The sequence below is a fragment of the Lepidochelys olivacea genome, assembly GCF_965140295.1.
Source record: "Lepidochelys olivacea isolate rLepOli2 genome assembly, chromosome: 1".
NCBI classification, from domain to species: Eukaryota; Metazoa; Chordata; order Testudines; family Cheloniidae; genus Lepidochelys; species Lepidochelys olivacea.
The window spans coordinates 95,046,642-95,067,008 of record NC_140411.1 but is presented as its reverse complement, the minus strand read 5'-3'; the positions used below and the strand labels follow the sequence as shown (position 1 = coordinate 95,067,008).

General features: G+C 40.5%; 1 protein-coding gene across 1 annotated transcript in view; it reads right to left on the bottom strand.

The window, feature by feature from the left end:
• LOC311514890 (uncharacterized protein) overlaps positions 1–20,367 on the bottom strand; it is a 73,139-nt gene that overhangs the window by 14,046 nt on the left and 38,726 nt on the right. The window contains exon 4 of the mRNA XM_084617619.1: positions 9,377–9,465. Within this exon, the coding sequence (XP_084473745.1) occupies positions 9,377–9,465 (89 nt within the window). The remainder of the gene's footprint in view (positions 1–9,376; positions 9,466–20,367) is intronic.

Here is a 20,367-nt window from a genome sequence, read left to right as displayed (position 1 = left end):
TATTGAATTAGCAATATATGTATGTCATAAATATAAAGCGAAGGGTAACCACCTTTCTGTATACAGTGCTATAAAATCCCTCCTGGCCAGAGGCAAAACCCTTTCACCTATAGAGGGTTAAGAAGCTAAGGTAACCTCGCTGGCACCTGACCCAAAATGACCAATGAGGGGACAAGAGACTTTCAAATCTGGAGTGGGGGGACAAAGGGTTTTGTCTGTCTGTGTGAAGCTTTTGCCAGGAACAGATCAGGAATGCAAGCCTTACAACTCCTGTACAGTTAGTAAGTAATCTAGCTAGAAAATGCGTTAGATTTTCTTTTGTTTAATGGCTTGTAAAATAAGCTGTGCTGGAGAGAATGTTTTTGAGAGTATTCCTGTTTTTGTGTCTTTTTGTAACTTAAGGTTTTGCCTAGAGGGATTCTCTGTGTTTTGAATCTGATTACCCTGTAAGGTATTTACCATCCTGATTGTACAGAGTTGATTCTTTTACCTTTTCTTTAATTAAAATTCTTCTTTTAAGAACCTGATTGATTTTTCATTGTTCTTAAGATCCAAGGGTTTGGGTCTGTGTTCACCTGTACCAATTGGTGAGGATTATTATCATCAAGCCTTCCCCAGGAAAGAGGGTGGAGGGCTTGGGGGGATATTTTGGGGGAAGATATCCCCAAGTGGGCTCTTTCCCTGTTCTTTGTCTAACATGCTTGGTGGTGGCAGCATACTGTTCAAGGACAAGGCAAAGTTTGTACCTTGGGGAAGTTTTTAACCTAAGCTGGTAAGAATAAGCTTAGGGGGTCTTTCATGCAGGACCCCACATCTGTACCTGAGAGTTCAGAGTGGGGAAGGAACCTTGACAATGTATTTTTATGCCCTTGATGTGATGTATCAATAAAAAATAAAATATATATCCTGCCATTGACCTGCAAGTGGGAGTTGTGTGTAGACTGAAAAAAACAACAACCTTTTATTTGTATTACATTAGTTATCAGAGATCCCATTGTGGCACTGTGCATGCACAGCAAAAGAAAGGCCCTGCTCTAAAGAACTTTCAATCTAAATAAAATGTACTCCTAAATCTTTAAAGGGGGTTTAGCACAAGGCTTGTTCTTACACATATTGAATTGCAGAAGCAAACTTTCATTTGTTAAAAGAAAGGCGAGATATGTTTAAAATCATGGCCTGGATTTTTAACTTGAGAAGAAACTGTATATCTGCGCAGAAGCGTATCTGAGATTGTTCCTTTAAAAAGCAAAAAGCATCAAACTATGTGCACTTCAAAAAATTGCTGAGTAAACAATACATTCCAGTTATTATCAGACATTCTATTATTCTCTGTCTTACTGTGCAAACATATGTGGTCAAATTCTGCTCACTTTGAGCCCAGGACTGATCACTATGAAGTCAACGGGAATCTTTCCATTCATTTCTATGGGCTTTGGATCAGGTCCTTTACTAATATGGGTAGACTTCCTGACATTAATGGGACTACATGTGCAAATAAAGTGAGCAGGATTTGACTCAGTACTGTGCTGGCTAAAAGAGAACTCAAGCAGATTACACAGATCATTAGAGTCAAGCCTTTCGGCATCAGTTATAAAGAACAAAGTACAAATTTGTGGAGCATAGAAGTTATGAGTCTGACAGTTTTTTTTGCTATAAAAGTGAAAGCTAGGAGAGACGCCTAAACAGCTAATCATTATGGACTCAAAATGAAGTGAAAATGGAACACAGTGAGACCCATCAGTTAGTCACATTACACAGGAGTAGGCAAACAGCAGGGAAATGACATTATTAAATTCTATACAATGAAAATTTAAAAGGAGGAATTAGTTAACATTTCCCAGCTAAAATTGTAATAGTTCTATAGCTATTCTAACAATGATGGTAACTTTTTTTTTCTCACAGGGTTGAAGTAGAACACCCATAAAATAATGGCAAAAGTAGAGTGAGTTCGCACATAGAGGTGTGATTTTCAAAGTGCTCTCACGCATTGAAGCCCCTCTGTTTTCCTTGACGTCAAAGTGAGTTCCACAACTGACTTCAAAAAAGCGGCAGAGTTAGGACAATGCTAAGTGCTTTTAAAAATTCCACTCATAAATTCTAAAAGGATGGCTGGGGATAATCAAGGGAGCTCGAAGGCCCCCACATCCCCTTGTAAATCAATGGGATTTGGGCATATAACTCCCACTTTGTGTCTGAAATCTTCTGTTTGCTGTAGAAAATTGCATGCTCAACATTTTCCTACATCTCTTTTCACCATTTTAATGCATTTTCCCTGTGCAAACATGGATGTTTATGACAAATATATTTGACATACATTCTTGTCCATATGTTTTAACAGTCAAACTAAGGAAAATTGTTGCTAATATTTATAACAGGATTTGGGATGTGTATACAATAGTTTATGTCGAATATAGTGTTAATGTTAAAGGGCAGTTATTGTATTACACTGAAACCATTTGTTTAGTAAATAAGACTTCTTTTGGTGGATCTATTATATAGATGCATAAATACCTACAATAATCAACTGGTATTTTACTATCATGCCATAAATGTATGACTAAATCTGAAGTGGTGTATCTCCCATTGTTCATTAAAAAAAGGATTAAAAAAATATTTAATGAGATTAACAATTATGTAGTGCATAATTTCTACAGAAAAATCTCTGATACACAATAGTTAACCATCAACATGTTTATAATCAATATTTAGCTTGCTCCAAAATTTAAATTAAATCTTTAAAGTATGGAGCCTGATTCTTAGGTGCAGAGTGGCTGCTTTGTGCTTCACTAGCAGTAGGATTTGGTGTTGAGCTGCTGTATCTGACTCCATAAAGGTCATCTCAGTACCACGATGAGATTCTGGTAGTGTAGAGGCTGCTGAGACATCACTATATTGTGTCCATCCCCAATTGCGGTTTCAGCACTCTGGAACCATTAGCCAGTTTAGGTTACAGCAGCTCTTAGCCTGCTGTAATTTACACTGAGGAACTTGCCCTGCACACAGCTGTGCCAGGATTGGGAGAGTGCAAAGGTGAACTTTACACCACCTGTGTATGTCCGTATCTCTAAGCTGTACTGAGTGTAGTTCATCCAGCTTTCAGTGCCTGGAATTTAGTGAGACCTTTCCAATATTTTGGCATGCTAGATCCTGATAACTCTGTATTTTACTGCTTCACAGAGTTTGCAATACTTAAGAGTTTGGGGACCTTGTAAAAGTCTAATCCTGCACAAGGTTATTAATAGGAATTTCACTTAAACACCACTTTGGGTGTGCAAGCAATCTGTACATTTTTGCAGTGGCTATTCCATATATCGCATCATGGAGCTCCTTCTGCATTAATACAGGCAATATAATGTCACCCAGTGGTTCCTGCATCAAACCCATAATTTCTGCTAAAGATAGAGCACATCTTTTAGTCCAGCATCTAATCTTGACTCAATACTTCAGTTCAGACACTCCCTTTGTAACTTGTCCCAGTGGTTAATTACCCTCACAGTAAATTTGTTTAACTTTGGCTTCATTAAAGAGTCCTCTATTACTAGGCCTGAAGAAGAGCTCTGTGTCAGCTGGAAAGCCCGTTTCTCTCACAGGGGAGAAAGTAATATTAAACAGTTACTGGTATGGGCCCCTGGAAGGGGTGGGGCCTCGGGCAGAAGGGGCGGGGCTGGGGGTCAGCCTCCCCCAGCCAGCCCATCCCCACTGCCTGGCCTCTACTGCCAGTGGCTCGGGTGGTGATTTAAAAGGGCCTTTTTAAATCGCTGGCCCTGGATCAGCTGTCCCTTTTGCCCCCCCCCCCCATGTTGGCAGGGCCACCGACAAGGGTGGGGGGGAAGGGGCAGCAACGTTAAAGCACTGCCATGGCAGTGCTTTAACGTCGGCTGCATACGGCCTACTTTCACCCATGCTCTCTCACCAACAGAAGTTGGTCTAATAAAAGGTACTACCTCACCTGTCTTGTCTTTCTATTACTAAAAACTGGTTTGACATGGAGACTTCCAAAACGTGGCTAATTTGGAGCAGCATCTATATATCTGGATACTTATCTAAACAGACGCACACAGGAACCATGATAGTTACTCAGCCCTGGTCTACGCTGGGCGGGCGGGGGTGGGGGGAGGAATCGATCTAAGTTATGCAACTTCAGCTACGTGAATAGCGTAGCTGAAGTCGACGTACTTAGATTGACTTACCATGGTGTCTTCACCATGGTGAGTCGACTGCTGCCACTCTCCTGTCAACTCTGCCTGCGCCTCTTCTGGCGCTGGAGTATAGGAGTCGACGGGAGAGTGCTCGGGGGTCGATTTATCACATCTAGACTATACGCGATAAATCGATCCCCGTTGGATTGATTGCTCCCCACCCATCTGGCGGGTAGTGAAGACATACCCTCAGTGTTTGGTTATAAGGTAAAATTTTAAGAAAAATGATACTCAATTGTCTTCAAAGGAGGCAGTCACAACTGTAAGCTAAAAGGTCTAATTTTTATTTAAATACCAATATCAATCACTTAAACACAGAGTGTCAGCATGAAACTTTAAAATACCAAACAAAACCCAGGTTTCTCCCCTCCCAATAATCTGTATTTCTTAAAACAAAACAAATATAGATTGATGCATCAGATTTTATAACCTTTGTTTTACATGCAATTAAGAAGATATTTAGGGATCTTGGTACAAAAATTTCCATATAAGGCAAACCCACATCCCTGAAGTGTCACATGTAGTTCCTCTTAATATATTTATTGCAACTAGTAACAGTATACCACATTAACCTGAGGTTTTCATAGAACACCAACTGCCATCTGCTATGATGTATTATCTGCTAACATCACTGCATCAAAATATAACAACACATCTAGTTGGAAGTGGCAAGGCATTTTCTGTTCATGTTATTCCAGGTTAGGGATATATTCTTAAATCTGTAGTAAGCATCACAGGCAAACATATTTGGACAAAATAAGAATAGAACTGAATTTTTGCTTCGAACTTGAGTTGAACCCTTGTGAGACTAAAAAAATTCAGTAGAATTTTAATCTCATTTTCACACACCTCCAAGCCTCTTGGTTTTGGCTGGGAAAACAAATGCCCTAATAAAGTAAAAGTCTCGTTCTTGTGGTATTTCTGGCTTAACTGAAACCAGGAAATACTGGAAATCTCAAAAGAGCCTGTTAACGCTGAACATCTTGTGTGATTTCTAAAATTTTAGTTAATCATCTTATACACTTACCTAAACCAAAGGTAAGAACATTTGGAGCCTTCTCCATCACTACTTATAATGAAATCAACACAATCTATAGATTTAACTGACAAGATATTGAAATGATTAAATATTGGCTTCCAGGAGGTTAAAAAAATAGGTTACTACTTACACTGTAAACAATTAATATATAACATTCTAAAACATTTGATTTCTATGCATTGAATAACTGTGAATCTACATATTAACAAAATAACTTGGTCTTATTTTTAGCATTAATGGATACTTGGGGACAAATATATTTTGCAAGTCAGAAAATGAATGATAGAAAAAAAGGGGCAGTATTCCCTCTCCTACAACATAACATCAGAGAGTAGACCAATGGGAGGAAAACTCCCTTCACAGAGTTGTTACCTGATCTTTCACATCATGGGGGATGAGGGAGACCGGGTTTTCCCCCCTGTGGAATGAATCACGAGAATTTCCAGACTTCAGTAGAGCCTGGAAATTCACATGGAGGCTACAGCTAATAACACATAGCTTATACTTCTATATTGGTGCTAGAGCCCCAGCATTCCCTTCTCAACATCCCTCTTCTCAGGCAAGGTAGCTTTAAAGGAGATGTAATACCATGGGCTTGCCTTGGTCACCACCACTCGGGAGGTACTGTGGGAAAAGTAGTACAGCCCCAAAATGTGAATTATAATTGGGAATTGTTTAAGAACATCTTGCTAAACCATACCCCAAAATCACAATTTCATAATTGTGAAAGAAGGCCATGCAGATTAAAAAAAACAACAACCTGATTTAGAGGAAAAGTGAAGACAGCTGTAAAAACAGATAAATAAAAATAAATCAGAAGTTAGGAACTGTAGAAAATTGATAAGGGAAGCCAAGGGACACAAGAGAACTCTATGACTGGCAGAGTTAAGAACAATAAGAAAGAGGATTTAATTTAAATATATTAAGAACAAAAAGAACCCTGGCAGTGGTATTGGTCCATTACTACATGGAAGCTGTGGAATTCTCAATAACAATGCAGAAAAGGCAGAAGTATTCAATAAATGTTTCTGTTCCAGATTTTGGGGAAAAATAGATTACAGTCATATAATATGATATAAACACTTTCCATTTCACTAATAGCTCTGGAGAATATTGAACAGAAGACACTAAATAAGAACATAAGAATGGCCATACTGGGTCAGACCAAAGACCCATCTAGCCCAGTATCCTGTCTTCTGACAGTGGCCAATGCCAGGTGTCCCAGAGGGAATGAACAGAACAGGTAATGCTCAAGTGATCCAACCCCTGTTGCCCATTCCCAGCTTCTGGCAAACAGAGCCTAGGGACTCCATCCCTGCCCATCCTGGCTAATAGCCATTCATGGATCTATCTTCCATGAATTTATCTAGTTCTTTTTTGAACCCTGTTATAGTCTTGGCCTTCACAACATCCTCTGTCAAGGAGTTCCACAGATTGCCTGCACGTTGTATGAAGAAATACTTCCTTTTGTTTGTTTTAAACCTACTACCTATTAATTTAATTTGGTGACCCCATAGTTCTTGTGTTATGAGAAGGAGTAAATAACACTTCCTTATTTACTTTCTCCACACCAGTCATGATTTTATAGACCTCTGTCATATCCCTCTTATTTGTCTTTTTTCCAAGCTAAAATGTCCCAGTCTTTTTAATCTCTCCTTATACGGAAGCTGTTCCACACTCCTAATCATTTTGTTGCCCTTTTCTGAACCTTTTCCAATTCCAATAGATCTTTTCTGAGATGGGGCAACCATATTTGCACGAAGTATTCAAGTTGTGGGCCAGGATTTATGGTATTTTTTTTTCTTATTATCCATCCCTTCCTTAATGATTCCCAACATTCTTTTAGTTTTTTTGACTGCCACTGCACAGCGAGTGGATGTTTTCAGAGAATTACCTAAAAAACTCCAAGATGTCTTTCTTGAGGGGTAACAACTAATTTAGACCTCATCATTTTATATGTGTAGTTGGGATTATGTTTTCCAATGTGCATTACTTTACATTTATCAACACTGAATTTCATCTGTCATTTTGTTGCCCAGTCACCCAGTTTTGTGAGATCCCTTTGTAGCTCATTGCAGTCTGCTTTGGACTTAACTATCTTGAGTAGTTTTGTATCGTCTGCAAATTTTGCCACCTCAGTGTTTACCCCTTTTTCCAGATCATTTATGAATATGTTGAATAGGACTGGTCCCAGTACAGACCCTTGGGGGGCATCACAATTTACCTCTCTCCATTTTGAAAACTGACAATTTATTCTTACATTTTGTTTCCTATCTTTTAACCAGTTAGCAATCCATGATAGGACCTTCCCTCTTATCCCATGACAGCCTACTTTGTTTAAGAGCCTTTCATGAGGGACCTTGTTAAAGGCTTTCTGAAAATCTAAGTACATTATATCCACTGGATCCCCCGTGTCCACATGCTTGTTGATCCCCTCATACTTATCGACTCAACATGCTTGTTGACCCCTCCCCCATTTTTAAATCAACATGTCCAGGTAACTTGCATCCAAGATATTATAAAGAGCTTGCTGAGGAGCTCAGGGGACTGTTAATGTTGATTTTCAGTAAGTCTAAATTCCAGAACCCTGGAAGAAAGTTGATTTTGTGCCAATTTTTTAAAAAAGATAAACCGGAGGACCTGGGTAATTATAGGCTTTTCATCCTGACTCGATTAACAGAGAACTAAAGGAGGGTAATGTAATTAATGCAAATCAACATGGGTTTATAGAAAATAGATCCTGTCAAACTAACTTGATATCCTTTTTCGATAAGATTACAAGTTTGGTTGCTAAAGTTAATAGTGATTTCTGTAAGGCATTAGACTTGGTACTACAGGACATTTTGATTAAAAACTTGAAAGATATAATATGAATGTGGCACACATTAAATGGATTAAGAACTGGCTAACTGATAAGTCTCAAAATATTTTAAATGGGGAATCATCATCAAATGGGTCTGTTTCCAGTGGAGTCCCACAGGGTCAGTACTTGGACCTATGCTATTTAACATTTGTTATCAATGATCTGGAAGAAAACATAAACTAATCACTGATAAAGGTTATAGATGGCACAACAACTGTGGCGGGGAGGTGACACATAATGTAGAGGACAGGTGATTGATTCAGAGCGATCTAGGTCACTTGGTAAACTGGCGCAAGCAAACAATATGCATTTTAATGTGACTAAATATAAATATATACATCTGGGAACAAAGAATGTAGGCCATACTTACAGAATGGGGGACTAAACTGGGAAGAAGTGACTTTGAAAAATAAATTGGTAGTCATGATGGATAATCCGGTGAACATGAGCTCCCGGTCTGATGGTCAAAATTGCTAATGTGATCCTGGGATGCATAAACAAGGAAATCTTGGAGTGGAGAGGTTATTTTACATCTGTATTTGGCACTGGTGCAATCACTGCTGGAATATTTTGCCTAGTTCTGGTACTCAAAATTCAAGAATGATGTTGATAAATTAGAGACGGTGCAGAGAAGAGCCATGAGAATGCAATACAAGAGGTCAGAGTAGATTATTTACAATCTCTAAATCTATGAATAAACCCCCACCTTGCTGTACCCAGCTGCCAAGTTCCCACCCATAATGATCCCACAGAGCTTTATCATCTACGCTTTTATGTTATCAATAGAATAGTGCACTTTAAAAGCTGTGTTTGACCATAGGAAACTCCATATTTCTACAGCTAGCAATTTTTCTATTTATTTTTTCAGTTTTTTTTAAGACAAAACAAAGGGAAGTTAAATGGAAACAAAACTATTTAACATCTTTCATGGGATATTTAGGTTGTAAATCTATAATAAAAATAGCCAGTGAATGCAATTAAAGTTTGTGTAGTGACATTAGCTTATTTATATTGTACATATGTAGTATTTTCAGTTGCTGGTTAGGTTAACTTCAGTAAACAGTATGTACATAGTGATGTGTTAACAGTGCTATGGGAACCTAAACTCTTGCTTTCACTGATTTTTTTATTTTAAAAATTGCATTTTGGTCTGATAGTCATTTACGCCCACAGGTGTAAATGACTACAAGTTGAAGGGCAGTGGGAAATCAGGCTCACAGTTTCTTACTGCCTGGGAATGTTTTATTTTTGTTACCTTCTGTCATGTTTACTTACCATTGTAGCTCTCCTATCACCTCACATCTCTCTGAAAGTCTTTGTAGACATAGTCCCCTTGTTTTGTCCCACCACAGATATATCTGGAGCTGGTGGAAAGGATAATGTTGTAATAATAATTGTCTGTTTTCCATTCTCCTTAGTGGCTTTAAACTCACACACTTAACTGATCCTGCCAGGCAGCTCCCTGTTGCTGCCACACAGACAACTGTGCTTAAAATTTCTTGTCTTTAGACATAGAGCTGACTAGGCTGTAATAATTTAGATCATATCAACAGCAACTCTATCCTATTTATCCTAGTCATAAAGATTATTCCTCAAAGATACTAAATAATAAGAATACCTTTTGAAATTAAACAGTATCTAGGTATAGCTTTTAAAAGAAGCAGTTTTTCAAATGGGGAATGTAATTCTGTTTCTTAAATTGCCCTTCTCTTAAATGTTGTCGATAAAGAAACCTTGGAGCTACTACATATTCAAGACTGCCTCCTCTAAACTATAACAATTATGCAAGGACACCAGTTAGTAAGGTTGATCTATAAACTTTAGACCTTAAACTTACCACAACTGGAAATATTGTGGTCTTTTTTATACAACATCTCAGAGGGCTGTTGCTTTAGTTTCATAATCGGGGGGAAAGTTATATGAAATAATGTCCAGTAGGAAGCAAATTCAGGGAGGAACCCTATAAATGAAGCAATTTTATAACGTGAGAACATTAAGAGGATGTGGTAGGATGCATGTCAATCACAGCCATAACCAGAGGAGCTTTCTGACCACCACATCCGACTCCTATCAGCCGTTACCACTAAAGGGACAGATGGTTCCAGTTTAGTCAGATATCGTGGTAATGTCTCCTCCAGTAAAGGGAAAATAATCAAGGAACTTTTATAAACCTACAGCTAGACTTTTCACTCATTTAATGAAATTAGAACTTGGATATAATAGTAGTTGTACAAATGTATTAGAATGTTTTATCATACCTTGTACAGCTACAGGCATTCTGTTTATTCTTAAATACTGGGGCATAGTCAGTGAAAAACTACCTGAAAACACAGCAGGAATTTGTCAAAAGAAGTCCAATCAGAAGCTCTGAGGAACCATACTTCTGACTTCCTAGTTGTTTAAGTCTTCCTTTAACTTATCACTGCAATACTCTAAAGAGGTCATGATGAACTTACAACGTACCTGGTCATGCAGCTGCTCAGCCTGAGGAACTTCCACTGATTTGAATATGATTGATGTTGTGTGGTAATTGGAATAACTACAGGATTGGGTGCAGCTAGAACAAGTAAAAGAATCTAATATATAGATCCAGTTTAGCCAAATGATGTGTCTTTTACTAAGAATATGTTTGCCTTTGTGAATTTCCTTCACAACTACCCTCCCTCTCATACTGACATAAAATTAATTGAATGTGTGTGGAGGAGCCTGAGATGACATTCTTAACAGTGTCAAGTCCAAAGTTCAGATTCTTATTACAATATTTGTCACAAAGTCAAATTAATATTCTGCCATTTCCAATCCTCATGTATCCTGAAAACTCTTGTGAAGATCAGTTACTTTTGGCTGTTTTCTGCTCTTTCTATAGTTCTGGACACAAAATATATTTCCCCTGAATGCTAATGCCCATCATGGCTCTGTTTACTTTGAATACTTTATTCTTACTACCTTTTTTATGAACAGTGTTGTAAAGAAGCAAGCAAATAAAATTAACACAATATCCACTTGACAAAGTTTTAACGGTAGCAAAAAGAGATCTAATTGTCTATAATGGATAGTATATTAACTGCAAAATAGAAAACTATACAAACATATTTAGCAACAAAACAATAATACTAGTAGTTTTAATTTCAAAGTACTTTACAACCATTAACTAATTCACCTGCAAGGTAGGGAAGTATTGTTATTCCTATAGGTAGGGATTTTAGTTTAAATAAACTATCCTTATCCATGGGCCACATTCAACCCTCACAGGTGCTCACGGGCTTCTACCAAAGTCAGTGGGAGCTCTGCATTATTTGTGTCAAATTCTGCTCTCAGTTACATTGCTGTAAATCCATTTACTTCAATTGAGTCTATTCAAATTTACAACAGTGTAACTCTGAGGAAAATGCATGCACCATCATAGCATCTCAGTATTGCTTATGCATCTGAGGGCATATTTGGGCTTCTGAAATCCAGTAGTACTAGAAACATTTACAGCAATATTTCATTTCATTAACACTGCATTTCTAAAGTATAAAAAGTTGTCAGTCATGAGCTATTTAAATACTTGCACCAAAGAGTCTGAGTGAAAAATCCTTATGGAATGGACAAAATCCAAAATGATTTGTACATTAGATTGGTTCAATGCCACTAAAAGTACTTTGGAACAAATTGGTACAGTAAGTTATGATTACTGCTACAACACAACACTTTAATGAGGTCCGCGTATTAACTATCACAAAAATGTCTGAGATGAACCGCAAGGGACATAGTTGAGCTCTGTCTGGCCAGAATCTCAGGTAGTGTAAATCAATGAATCCATGCCCATTTATACCAGCTGAGGATCTTGTCTATCATCTTTAAAATTATTCTCATGTCTACTTTCCAGGCACTATACTTATGCAGTAATGAAGAAAAATGTTATTAAATTAACTGGACAAAATAGTGCTTCCCAACATTTTCCCAGGACCTCTGTTAAGTGCCACTTAGGCTGTGATTTTGTTAGACCTATCACAAGCAGCATCAAGCCTACTTTCCATCAAACACCAATGTGCTTTCAGAAGTAGTGCTAGTGATTCTCTAGATAGCATTTTTCCTTCTGAGTCAACACAACTAATGCCCCAGCATGGTGCTAGGAGACACTGTGCTGCATAGTGTTTTCTTGTGGGTGAGATGTAAAACCAAGGGTCTACAGCTGTGGTCATTAGGGATTCAATGGCACTTTTGACAAGAACAGGAATGTTACCTTCAGGGTCCTCCTGACCAAAATACAGTTCTAAGTAATTAAATCCTAACAACCTAAATTCTCTGCTGTGACTCCTGTTTAGATGATCATAGAATCATAGCATATTAGGGTTGGAAGGGACCTCAGGAGGCCATGTAGTCCAACCCCTTGCTCAAAGCAGGACCAATCCCCAAATAATCATCCCAGCCAGGGCTTTCTCAAGCCTGACTTTGAAAACCTCTAAGAAAGGAGATGCCACCACCTCCCTAGGTAACGCATTCCAGTGCTTCACCACCCTCCTAGTGAAAAAGTTTTTCCTAACATTCAACCTAAACCTCCCCCACTACAACTTGAGACAATTACTCCTTGTTCTGTTATCTGCTACCACCGAGAACAGACTAGATCCATCCTCTTTGGAACCCCCCTTCAGGTAGTTGAAAGCAGCTATCAAATCCTGCCTCATTCTCCTCTTCCGCAGACTAAACAATCCCAGTTCCCTCCGTCTCTCCTCATAAGTCATGTGCTCCAGCCCCCTAATCATTTTTGTTGCCCTGCACTGGACTCTTTCCAATTTTTCCACATCCTTCTTGTAGTGTGGGGCCCAAAACTGGACACAGTACTCCAGATGAGGCCTCACGAATGTCAAATAGAACCAATCTGCTGGCAATGCCCCTACTTATACATCCCAAAATGCCATTGGCCTTCTTGGCAACAAGGGCACACTGTTGACTCATATCTAGTCAGGCATAGCTCAGTGGTTTGAGCATTGGCATGCTAAATCCAGGGTTGTGAGTTCAATCCTTGAGTGTGGTGTTAGGTATCTGGGGCAAAAATTGGGGATTGAACCTGCTTTGAGCAGGGTCTTGGACTAGATGACCTCCTGAGGTCCCTTCCAACCCTGGTATTCTATGATTCTTGTCCATTGTAACCCCTAGGTCCTTTTCTGCGGAACTGCTGCCTAGCCATTCGGTCTCTAGTCTGTAGCAGTGCATGGGATTTTTCCATCCTAAGTGCAGGACTCTGCACTTGTCCTTGTTGAACCTCATCCGATTTCTTTTGGCCCAATCCTCTAATTTGTCTAGGGCCCTTTGTATCCTATCCCGACCCTCCAGTGTATCTAGCACTCCTCCCAGTTTAGTGTCATCTGCAAACTTGCTGAGGGTGCAATCCACACAATCCTCCAGATTATTAATGAAGATATTGAACAAAACCGGCACCAGGACCAACCCTTGGGGCACTCTGCTAGATACCAGCTGCCAGCTAGACATGGAGCCATTGATCACTACCCATTGATCCCAACAATCTAGCCAACTTTCTATCCCCCTTATAGTCCATTCATCCAGCCCATACTTCTTTAACTTGCTGGCAAGAATACTATGGGAGACTGTATCAAAAGCTTTGTTAAAGTCAAGGAATAACACTACCACTGCTTTCATAGATTCATAGATATTTAGGTCAGAAGGGACCATTATGATCATCTAGTCTGATCTCCTGCACAACGCAGGCCATAGAATTTCACCCACCACTCCTGCAAAAAACCTCTCACCTATGTCTGTGCTATTGAAGTCCTCAAATCGTGGTTTAAAGACTTCAAGGAGCACAGAATCCTCCAGCAAGTGACCCGTGCCCCATGCTACAGAGGAAGTTGAAAAACCTCCAGGGTTTCCCCTCATCCACAGTGACAGTAATCTCATCATAGAAGGCAATTAGGTTAGTCAGGCATGACTTGCTCTTGGTGAATCCATGCTGACTGTTCCTGATCACCTTCCTCTCCTCTAAGTGCTTCAGAATTGATTCCTTGAGCAATTCCCTGCTCCATGATTTTTCCAGGGACTGAGGTGAGGCTGACTGGCCTGGTTCCCTGGATCCTTCTCCTTCCCTTTTTTAAAGATGGGCACTACATTAGCCTTTTTCCAGTCTTCCGGGACCTCCCCCCAGTCACCATGAGTTTTCAAAGTTAATGGCCAATGGTTCTGCAATCACATCCGCCAACTCCTTTAGCACCCTTGGATGCATTGCATCCGGACCAATGGACTTGTGCTCATCCAGCTTTTCTGAATAGTCCTGAACCACTTCTTTCTCCACAGAGGGCTGGACACCTCCTTCCCATGCTGTGCTGCCCAATGCAGCAGTCTGGGAGCTGACCTTGTTCGTGAAGACAAAGGCAAAAAAAGCCTTTTTTCCACATCCTCTGTCACTAGGTTGCTTCCCTCATTCAGTAAGGGGCCCACAATTTCCTTGGCTTTCTTCTTGTTGTCAACATACCTGAAGAAACCCTTCTTGTTATTCTTAACATCTCCTGCTAGCTGCAACTCCAAGTGTGATTTGGCCTTCCTGATTTTACTCCTGCAAGCCTGAGCAATATTTTTATACTCCTCCGTGGTCATTTGTCCAATCTTTCACTTCTTGTAAGCTTCTTTTTTGTGTTTAAGATCAGCAAGGATTTCACTATTAAGCCAAGCCGGTCGCCTGCCATATTTACTATTCTTTCTACATATTGGGCTGGATTGTTCCTGCAACTTCAATAAGGATTCTTTAAAATACAGCCAGCTCTCCTGGACTCCTTTCCCCCTCATGTTATTCTCCCAGGGGATCTTGCCCATCAGTTCCCTGAGGGAGTCAAAGTCTGCTTTTCTGAAGTCCAAGGTCCATATTCTGCTGCTCTCCTTTCTTCCTTGTGTCAGGATCCTGAACTCGATCATCTCATGGTCACTGCCTCCCAGGTTCTCATCCACTTTTGCTTCCCCTACTAATTCTTCCCGGTTTGTGAGCAGCAGGTCAAGAAGAGCTCTGCCCCTAGTTGGTTCCTCCAGCACTTGCACCAGGAAACTGTCCCCTACACTTTCCAAAAACTTCCTGGATTGTCTGTGCACTGCTGTATTGCTCTCCCAGCAGATATCAGGATGAGAACCAGGGCCTGTGATCTGGTAACGCCCGTTAGTTGCCAGAAGAAAGTCTTGTCCACCTCATCCCCCTGGTCCAGTGGTCTATAGCAGACTCCCACCATGACATCACCCTTGTTACTCACACTTCTAAACTTAATCCAGAGACACTCAGGTTTTTCTGCACTTTCATAACAGAGCTCTGAGCAGTCATACTGCTCTCTTACAAACAACACAACTCCCCCAACTTTTCTGCCCTGCTTGTCCTTCCTGAACAGTTTGTATCCATCCATGACAATACTCCAGTTATGTGAGTAATCCCACCAAGTCTCTGTTATTCCAATCACATCATAATTCCTTGACTGTGCCAGGACTTCCAGTTCTCCCTGCTTGTTTCCCAGGCTTCTTGTATTTGTGTATAGGCACTTAAGATAACTTGCTGATCATCCTGCTTTCTCAGTATAAGGCAGGAGTCCTCCCCTCTTGCGCTCTCCTGCTCATGCTTCCTCCCGGTATCCCACTTCCCCACTTACCTCAGGGTTTTGGTCTTCTTCCCCCGTTGAACCTAGTTTAAAGCCCTCCTCACTAGGTTAACCAGTCTGCTTGCGAAAATGCTCTTCCCTCTCTTTGTTAGGTGGAGCCCATCTCTGCCTAGCACTCCTCCTTCTTGGAACACCATCCCATGGTCAAAGAATCCAAAGCCTTCTCTCCAACATCACCTGCGTAGCCATTTGTTGACTTCCACGATTTGACAGTCTCTACCCGGACCTTTTCCTTCCACAGGGAGGATGGATGAGAACACCACTTGTGCCCCAAACTCCTTTATCCTTCTTCCCAGAGCCACATAGTCAACAGTGATCCACTCAAGGTCATTCTTGGCAGTATCATTGGTGCCCACGTGGAGAAGCAGGAAGGGGTAGCGATCCGAGGGCTTGATGAGTCTTGGCAGTCTCTCTGTCACATCGTGAATCCTACCTCCTGGCAAGCAGCAGACGTCTCGTTTCTCCTGGTCGGGGCAGCAGATAGATGACTCAGTCCCCCTGAGGAGGGAGTCCCCAACCACCACCACCCACCTCCTTCTTTTGGGAGTGGTGGTCGTGGAACCCCCATCCCTAGGACAGTGCATCTCATGCCTTCCTATCGGTGGAGTCTCCTTCTGCTCCCTTCCCTCAGATGTATCGTCTAGTCCACTCTCCGCATTAGTACCTGTGGAGAGAACATGAAAACGGTTGCTCACCTGTATCTGCCTTGCTCGTACATGGACGCTCCTCTTTCTTCTTCTGGAGTTCACATGCTGCCAAATTTCTTCACCGTCCCTCTGTCCCTGTTGCGCAACCTGCTCTGAATCTGCAGAATGTTGTGCCCATAGAAGCATATCCTGATGTCTGTCCAGGAAATCTTCAGTTTCTCTGATTCAACGCAGGGTTGATACTTATTTTTCCAGACCTTGAACCTTCTCTTCCAATATGGAGACAAGCTTGCACTTTGTGCAGACAAAGTCGCTTCTGTCCTGTGGAAGAAAGACAAACATGGCACATCCTATGCAGGTAATAACAGCTGATCGCTCACCATCCATATTACCTTCCTACTATGAGCTTCCTCAGCTGCTGCTCAGTGAAGCCTGCAAGATAAACGACTCAGTGGGCACTCCCCAGGCAAACTCCCTCTGTTCGCCGCTCTGCTGTTTGCCGCTCAGCTGGTTCGCAGCTGACTGGCTTTTTATAACAGTCAGGCCCACTCAAGGCCAACCTGGAACAAAGCACTCCCAATTCACATAATGATTGTTTTAAGCTTGATCCTTGTTACCTTGTGCTTCCCCTTTCTGTGTCATAGCCACATGTTGCCTCCTCTTTTAAACTTAGATTGTAAGCTCTTTTGGGCAGGGACCATCTGTTTATGTTTATCTGGTATCTAGCACATTGGGGACTTTTTCCTCTAGGGCTTACTGCAATACAAATAATAACATACAATATGTATTTGGATACTTTGTTGTTCTACTTGTGAAACTGATCTGGATATAGATCATCCCTCTTCCCCCAAATATAATATCATACAATATTGAAATATGCCATAGTGGATTGTTCTGCACTAGCAACATGTTGGATTAGACAGTATGAAACATGATAGACATACAGGCAAAACTCCCTGTAAGGGGGAGTACTGTACCAGCAGGGTCCCAAAGGAAGTGCCCTGTAGCCAGGCCAGTGTCTGAACGTAGTGATAAAGTGTCTTTTCATTGTGAATTCCAAATTGACCCAAGGCTACTCTTCCACAGAGAAGGGAAACCAAAGGAACTGATAAATGACTCCTCCTCCTTCATTCCATCCTTGGTATAAGGAGTATGTGCATAGGTCATTTTCACACATGGGTTAAGTGAGGAGCAGATTGTTAAGTGACTACTCAAACATTTCATAAGAAGTCTGTGACAAACCAGGGATCAGAAATATGACCTCTGGGATGGCAGACCCATATCTTATCTACTAGACAACACCGTCTCTCACACACACATTCAAATTTCTGCACTTAGGCCATCTGTAAAGTGAGGAAAATTACGGTTGTCCACTTTCACAAAGTGCTTTGAGATCTAGATCCTTTGATCATAAAGCTAGAATAGACCACTTTGATCTGACCACCTGCTGTAACACAGGCCACAGAATTTACCTACATTAATTGCTGTTTCAAATAGAGCATAGAGGTTAGGAAAACTTCCAAACTCAATTTAATAAAAAAGCGCTTAGCAAGTACCAACTACTATTAGCCACACTTTTAGAAGAGATAACTAGATTATGGCCATTCAGCAATTTAGCTGGGAGGAACTGTGGCCTAGCAGGTCACAGACCTGGATTCTAATCTGGGATTGAACACTTAATTTGCTATGACTTTTTACCACTATTCAGAGTGAAGGTAGGTTGCATATGCTTACATGGCTAACTTCGCTTCTTAAAAATATGTGTATCTTGTCATCTGTGCAAAACATAGGCAGGACACCCTGAAAACCATTAGTAGCTTGGCCAGCACTACTCACCCCTTTAATGTAATAATAAGTATCTCATACATCCCATTTATTTATCCAGTTAAGGAAGGGAAACAATGCCATATGCCTTTGTACCTATTCACAATTAACCAACACAGCTTGAATGTTGGCTATTGAGTACTCTCAGAGATTGGCAACTGAATCATCTATAGTCCAAGAATTATATGGAGAAACTAATTTTGTGATTAATTTTCACAAATGCATTAGAAAATAATGTAAGTTGTTGTGACCCTGCCAACTACAGGCCAGTAAGCCTCACTTCAGTACCAGGCAAATTGGTTGAAACTATTGTAAGGAACAAAATTGTCAGCATAATTTGATGAGAAAACATGCAATGAACATAATTTGTTGGGAAATAGTCAACATGGTTTTTGTTGACTATGGGAAATCATGCCTCACCAATCTACTAGAATTCTTGAGGGGGGTCAACAAGCATACGGACAAAGGAGATTCAGTGGATATAGTGTATTTAGATTTTCAGAAAGCCTTTGACAAGGTCCCTCACCAAAGGCTCTTAAGCAAAATAAGCAGTCATGGGATAAGAGGGAAGGTCCTATCATGGATTGCTAACTGGTTAAAAGATAGGAAACAAAGGGTAGGAATAAATGGTCAGTTTTCAGAATGGAGAGAGGTAAATAGTGGTGTCCCTGAGGGATCTGCACTGGGCCCTGTCCTATTTAACATATTCATAAATGATCTGGAAAAAGGGGGAAACAGTGAGGTGGCAAAATTTGCAGATGATACAAAACTACTCAAGATAGTTAAGTCCCAGACAGACTGCGAAGAGCTACAAAAGGATCTCACAAAACTGGGTAACTGGGCAACCAAATTGCAGATGAATTTTAATGTTGATAAATGTAAAGTAATGCACATTGGAAAACATAATCCTAACTATACATATACAATGATGGGGTCTAAATTAGCTGTTACCACTCAAGAAAGAGATCTTGGAGTCATTGTGAATAGTTCTCTGAAATCATCCACTCAATGCGCAGCGGCAGTCAAAAAAGCAAACAGAATGTTGGGAATCATCAAGATAGATAATAAGACAGAAAATATCACATTTCCTCTATATAAATCCACGGTATGCCCACACCTTGAATACTGTGTGCAGATGTGGTTGCCCCATCTCAAAAAAGATATATTGGAATTGGAAAACGTTCAGAAAAGAGCAACAAAAATGATTAGGGGTACAGAACAGCTTCCGTATGAGGAGAGATTAATAAGACTGGGACTTTTCAGCTTGGAAAAGAGGTGACAGAGGGGGGATATGATTGAGGTCTATAAAATCATGAGTGGTATAGAGAAAGTAAATAAGGAAGTGCTATTTACTCCTTCTCATAATACAAGAACAAGGGGCCACAAAATGAAATTAATAAGTAGCTGGTTTAAAACAAACACAAGAAAGTATTTTTTCACACAACGCATTGTCAACCTCTGAAACTCCTTGCCAGATGGTGTTGTGAAGGCCAATACTATAATGGGATTCAAAAGGGAGCTAGATAGATTCATGGAAGATAGGTCCATCAATTAGCCAGGATGGTGTCCCTAGCCTCTGTTTGCCAGAAGCCGGGATTGGGTGACAGGGAATGGATCACTTGATGATAACCAGTCTGTTCATTCCCTTTGGGGCACCCGCCATTGGCTACTATCAGAGGACAGGATACTGGGCTTGGTGGACCTTTGGTCTGACCCGGTAAAGCTGTTCTAATGTTCTTTGAGAAGGGATATGATAGTCTAAGGATGTGAGACTTACATTAAAGTTAAATTAAGCAAAACAGTTACTCTGAAGAGGAAATTAATTGAAGTCAAGTAGTGGGAGTTTCAGAAGAGCTGCAAGAGAACTAGTTATTTTAAGAGTGAAAAGTTAAGTGACAAGAGGTGTTGAGTGATACTAGTTGTGTGTGCCATCCGCTGCATTTTCTCAGCACAGTAGGCCTGTACAATTATAGATAATGCTACAACCTCTTAAAAGACAACTGGAGAAGATAAGGATATTTAGTTTAGCCCCTAACAGGCAACTAGTGGTAAGGAACAATTGATATGAACTGTTTGTCCAACAGGGAAATACAGTGGTTACTTGAAATGGTACAAGAGCTTTTGCCTGGTACCATCAGTCAGAACCTTCCTAGCACTGAATGAG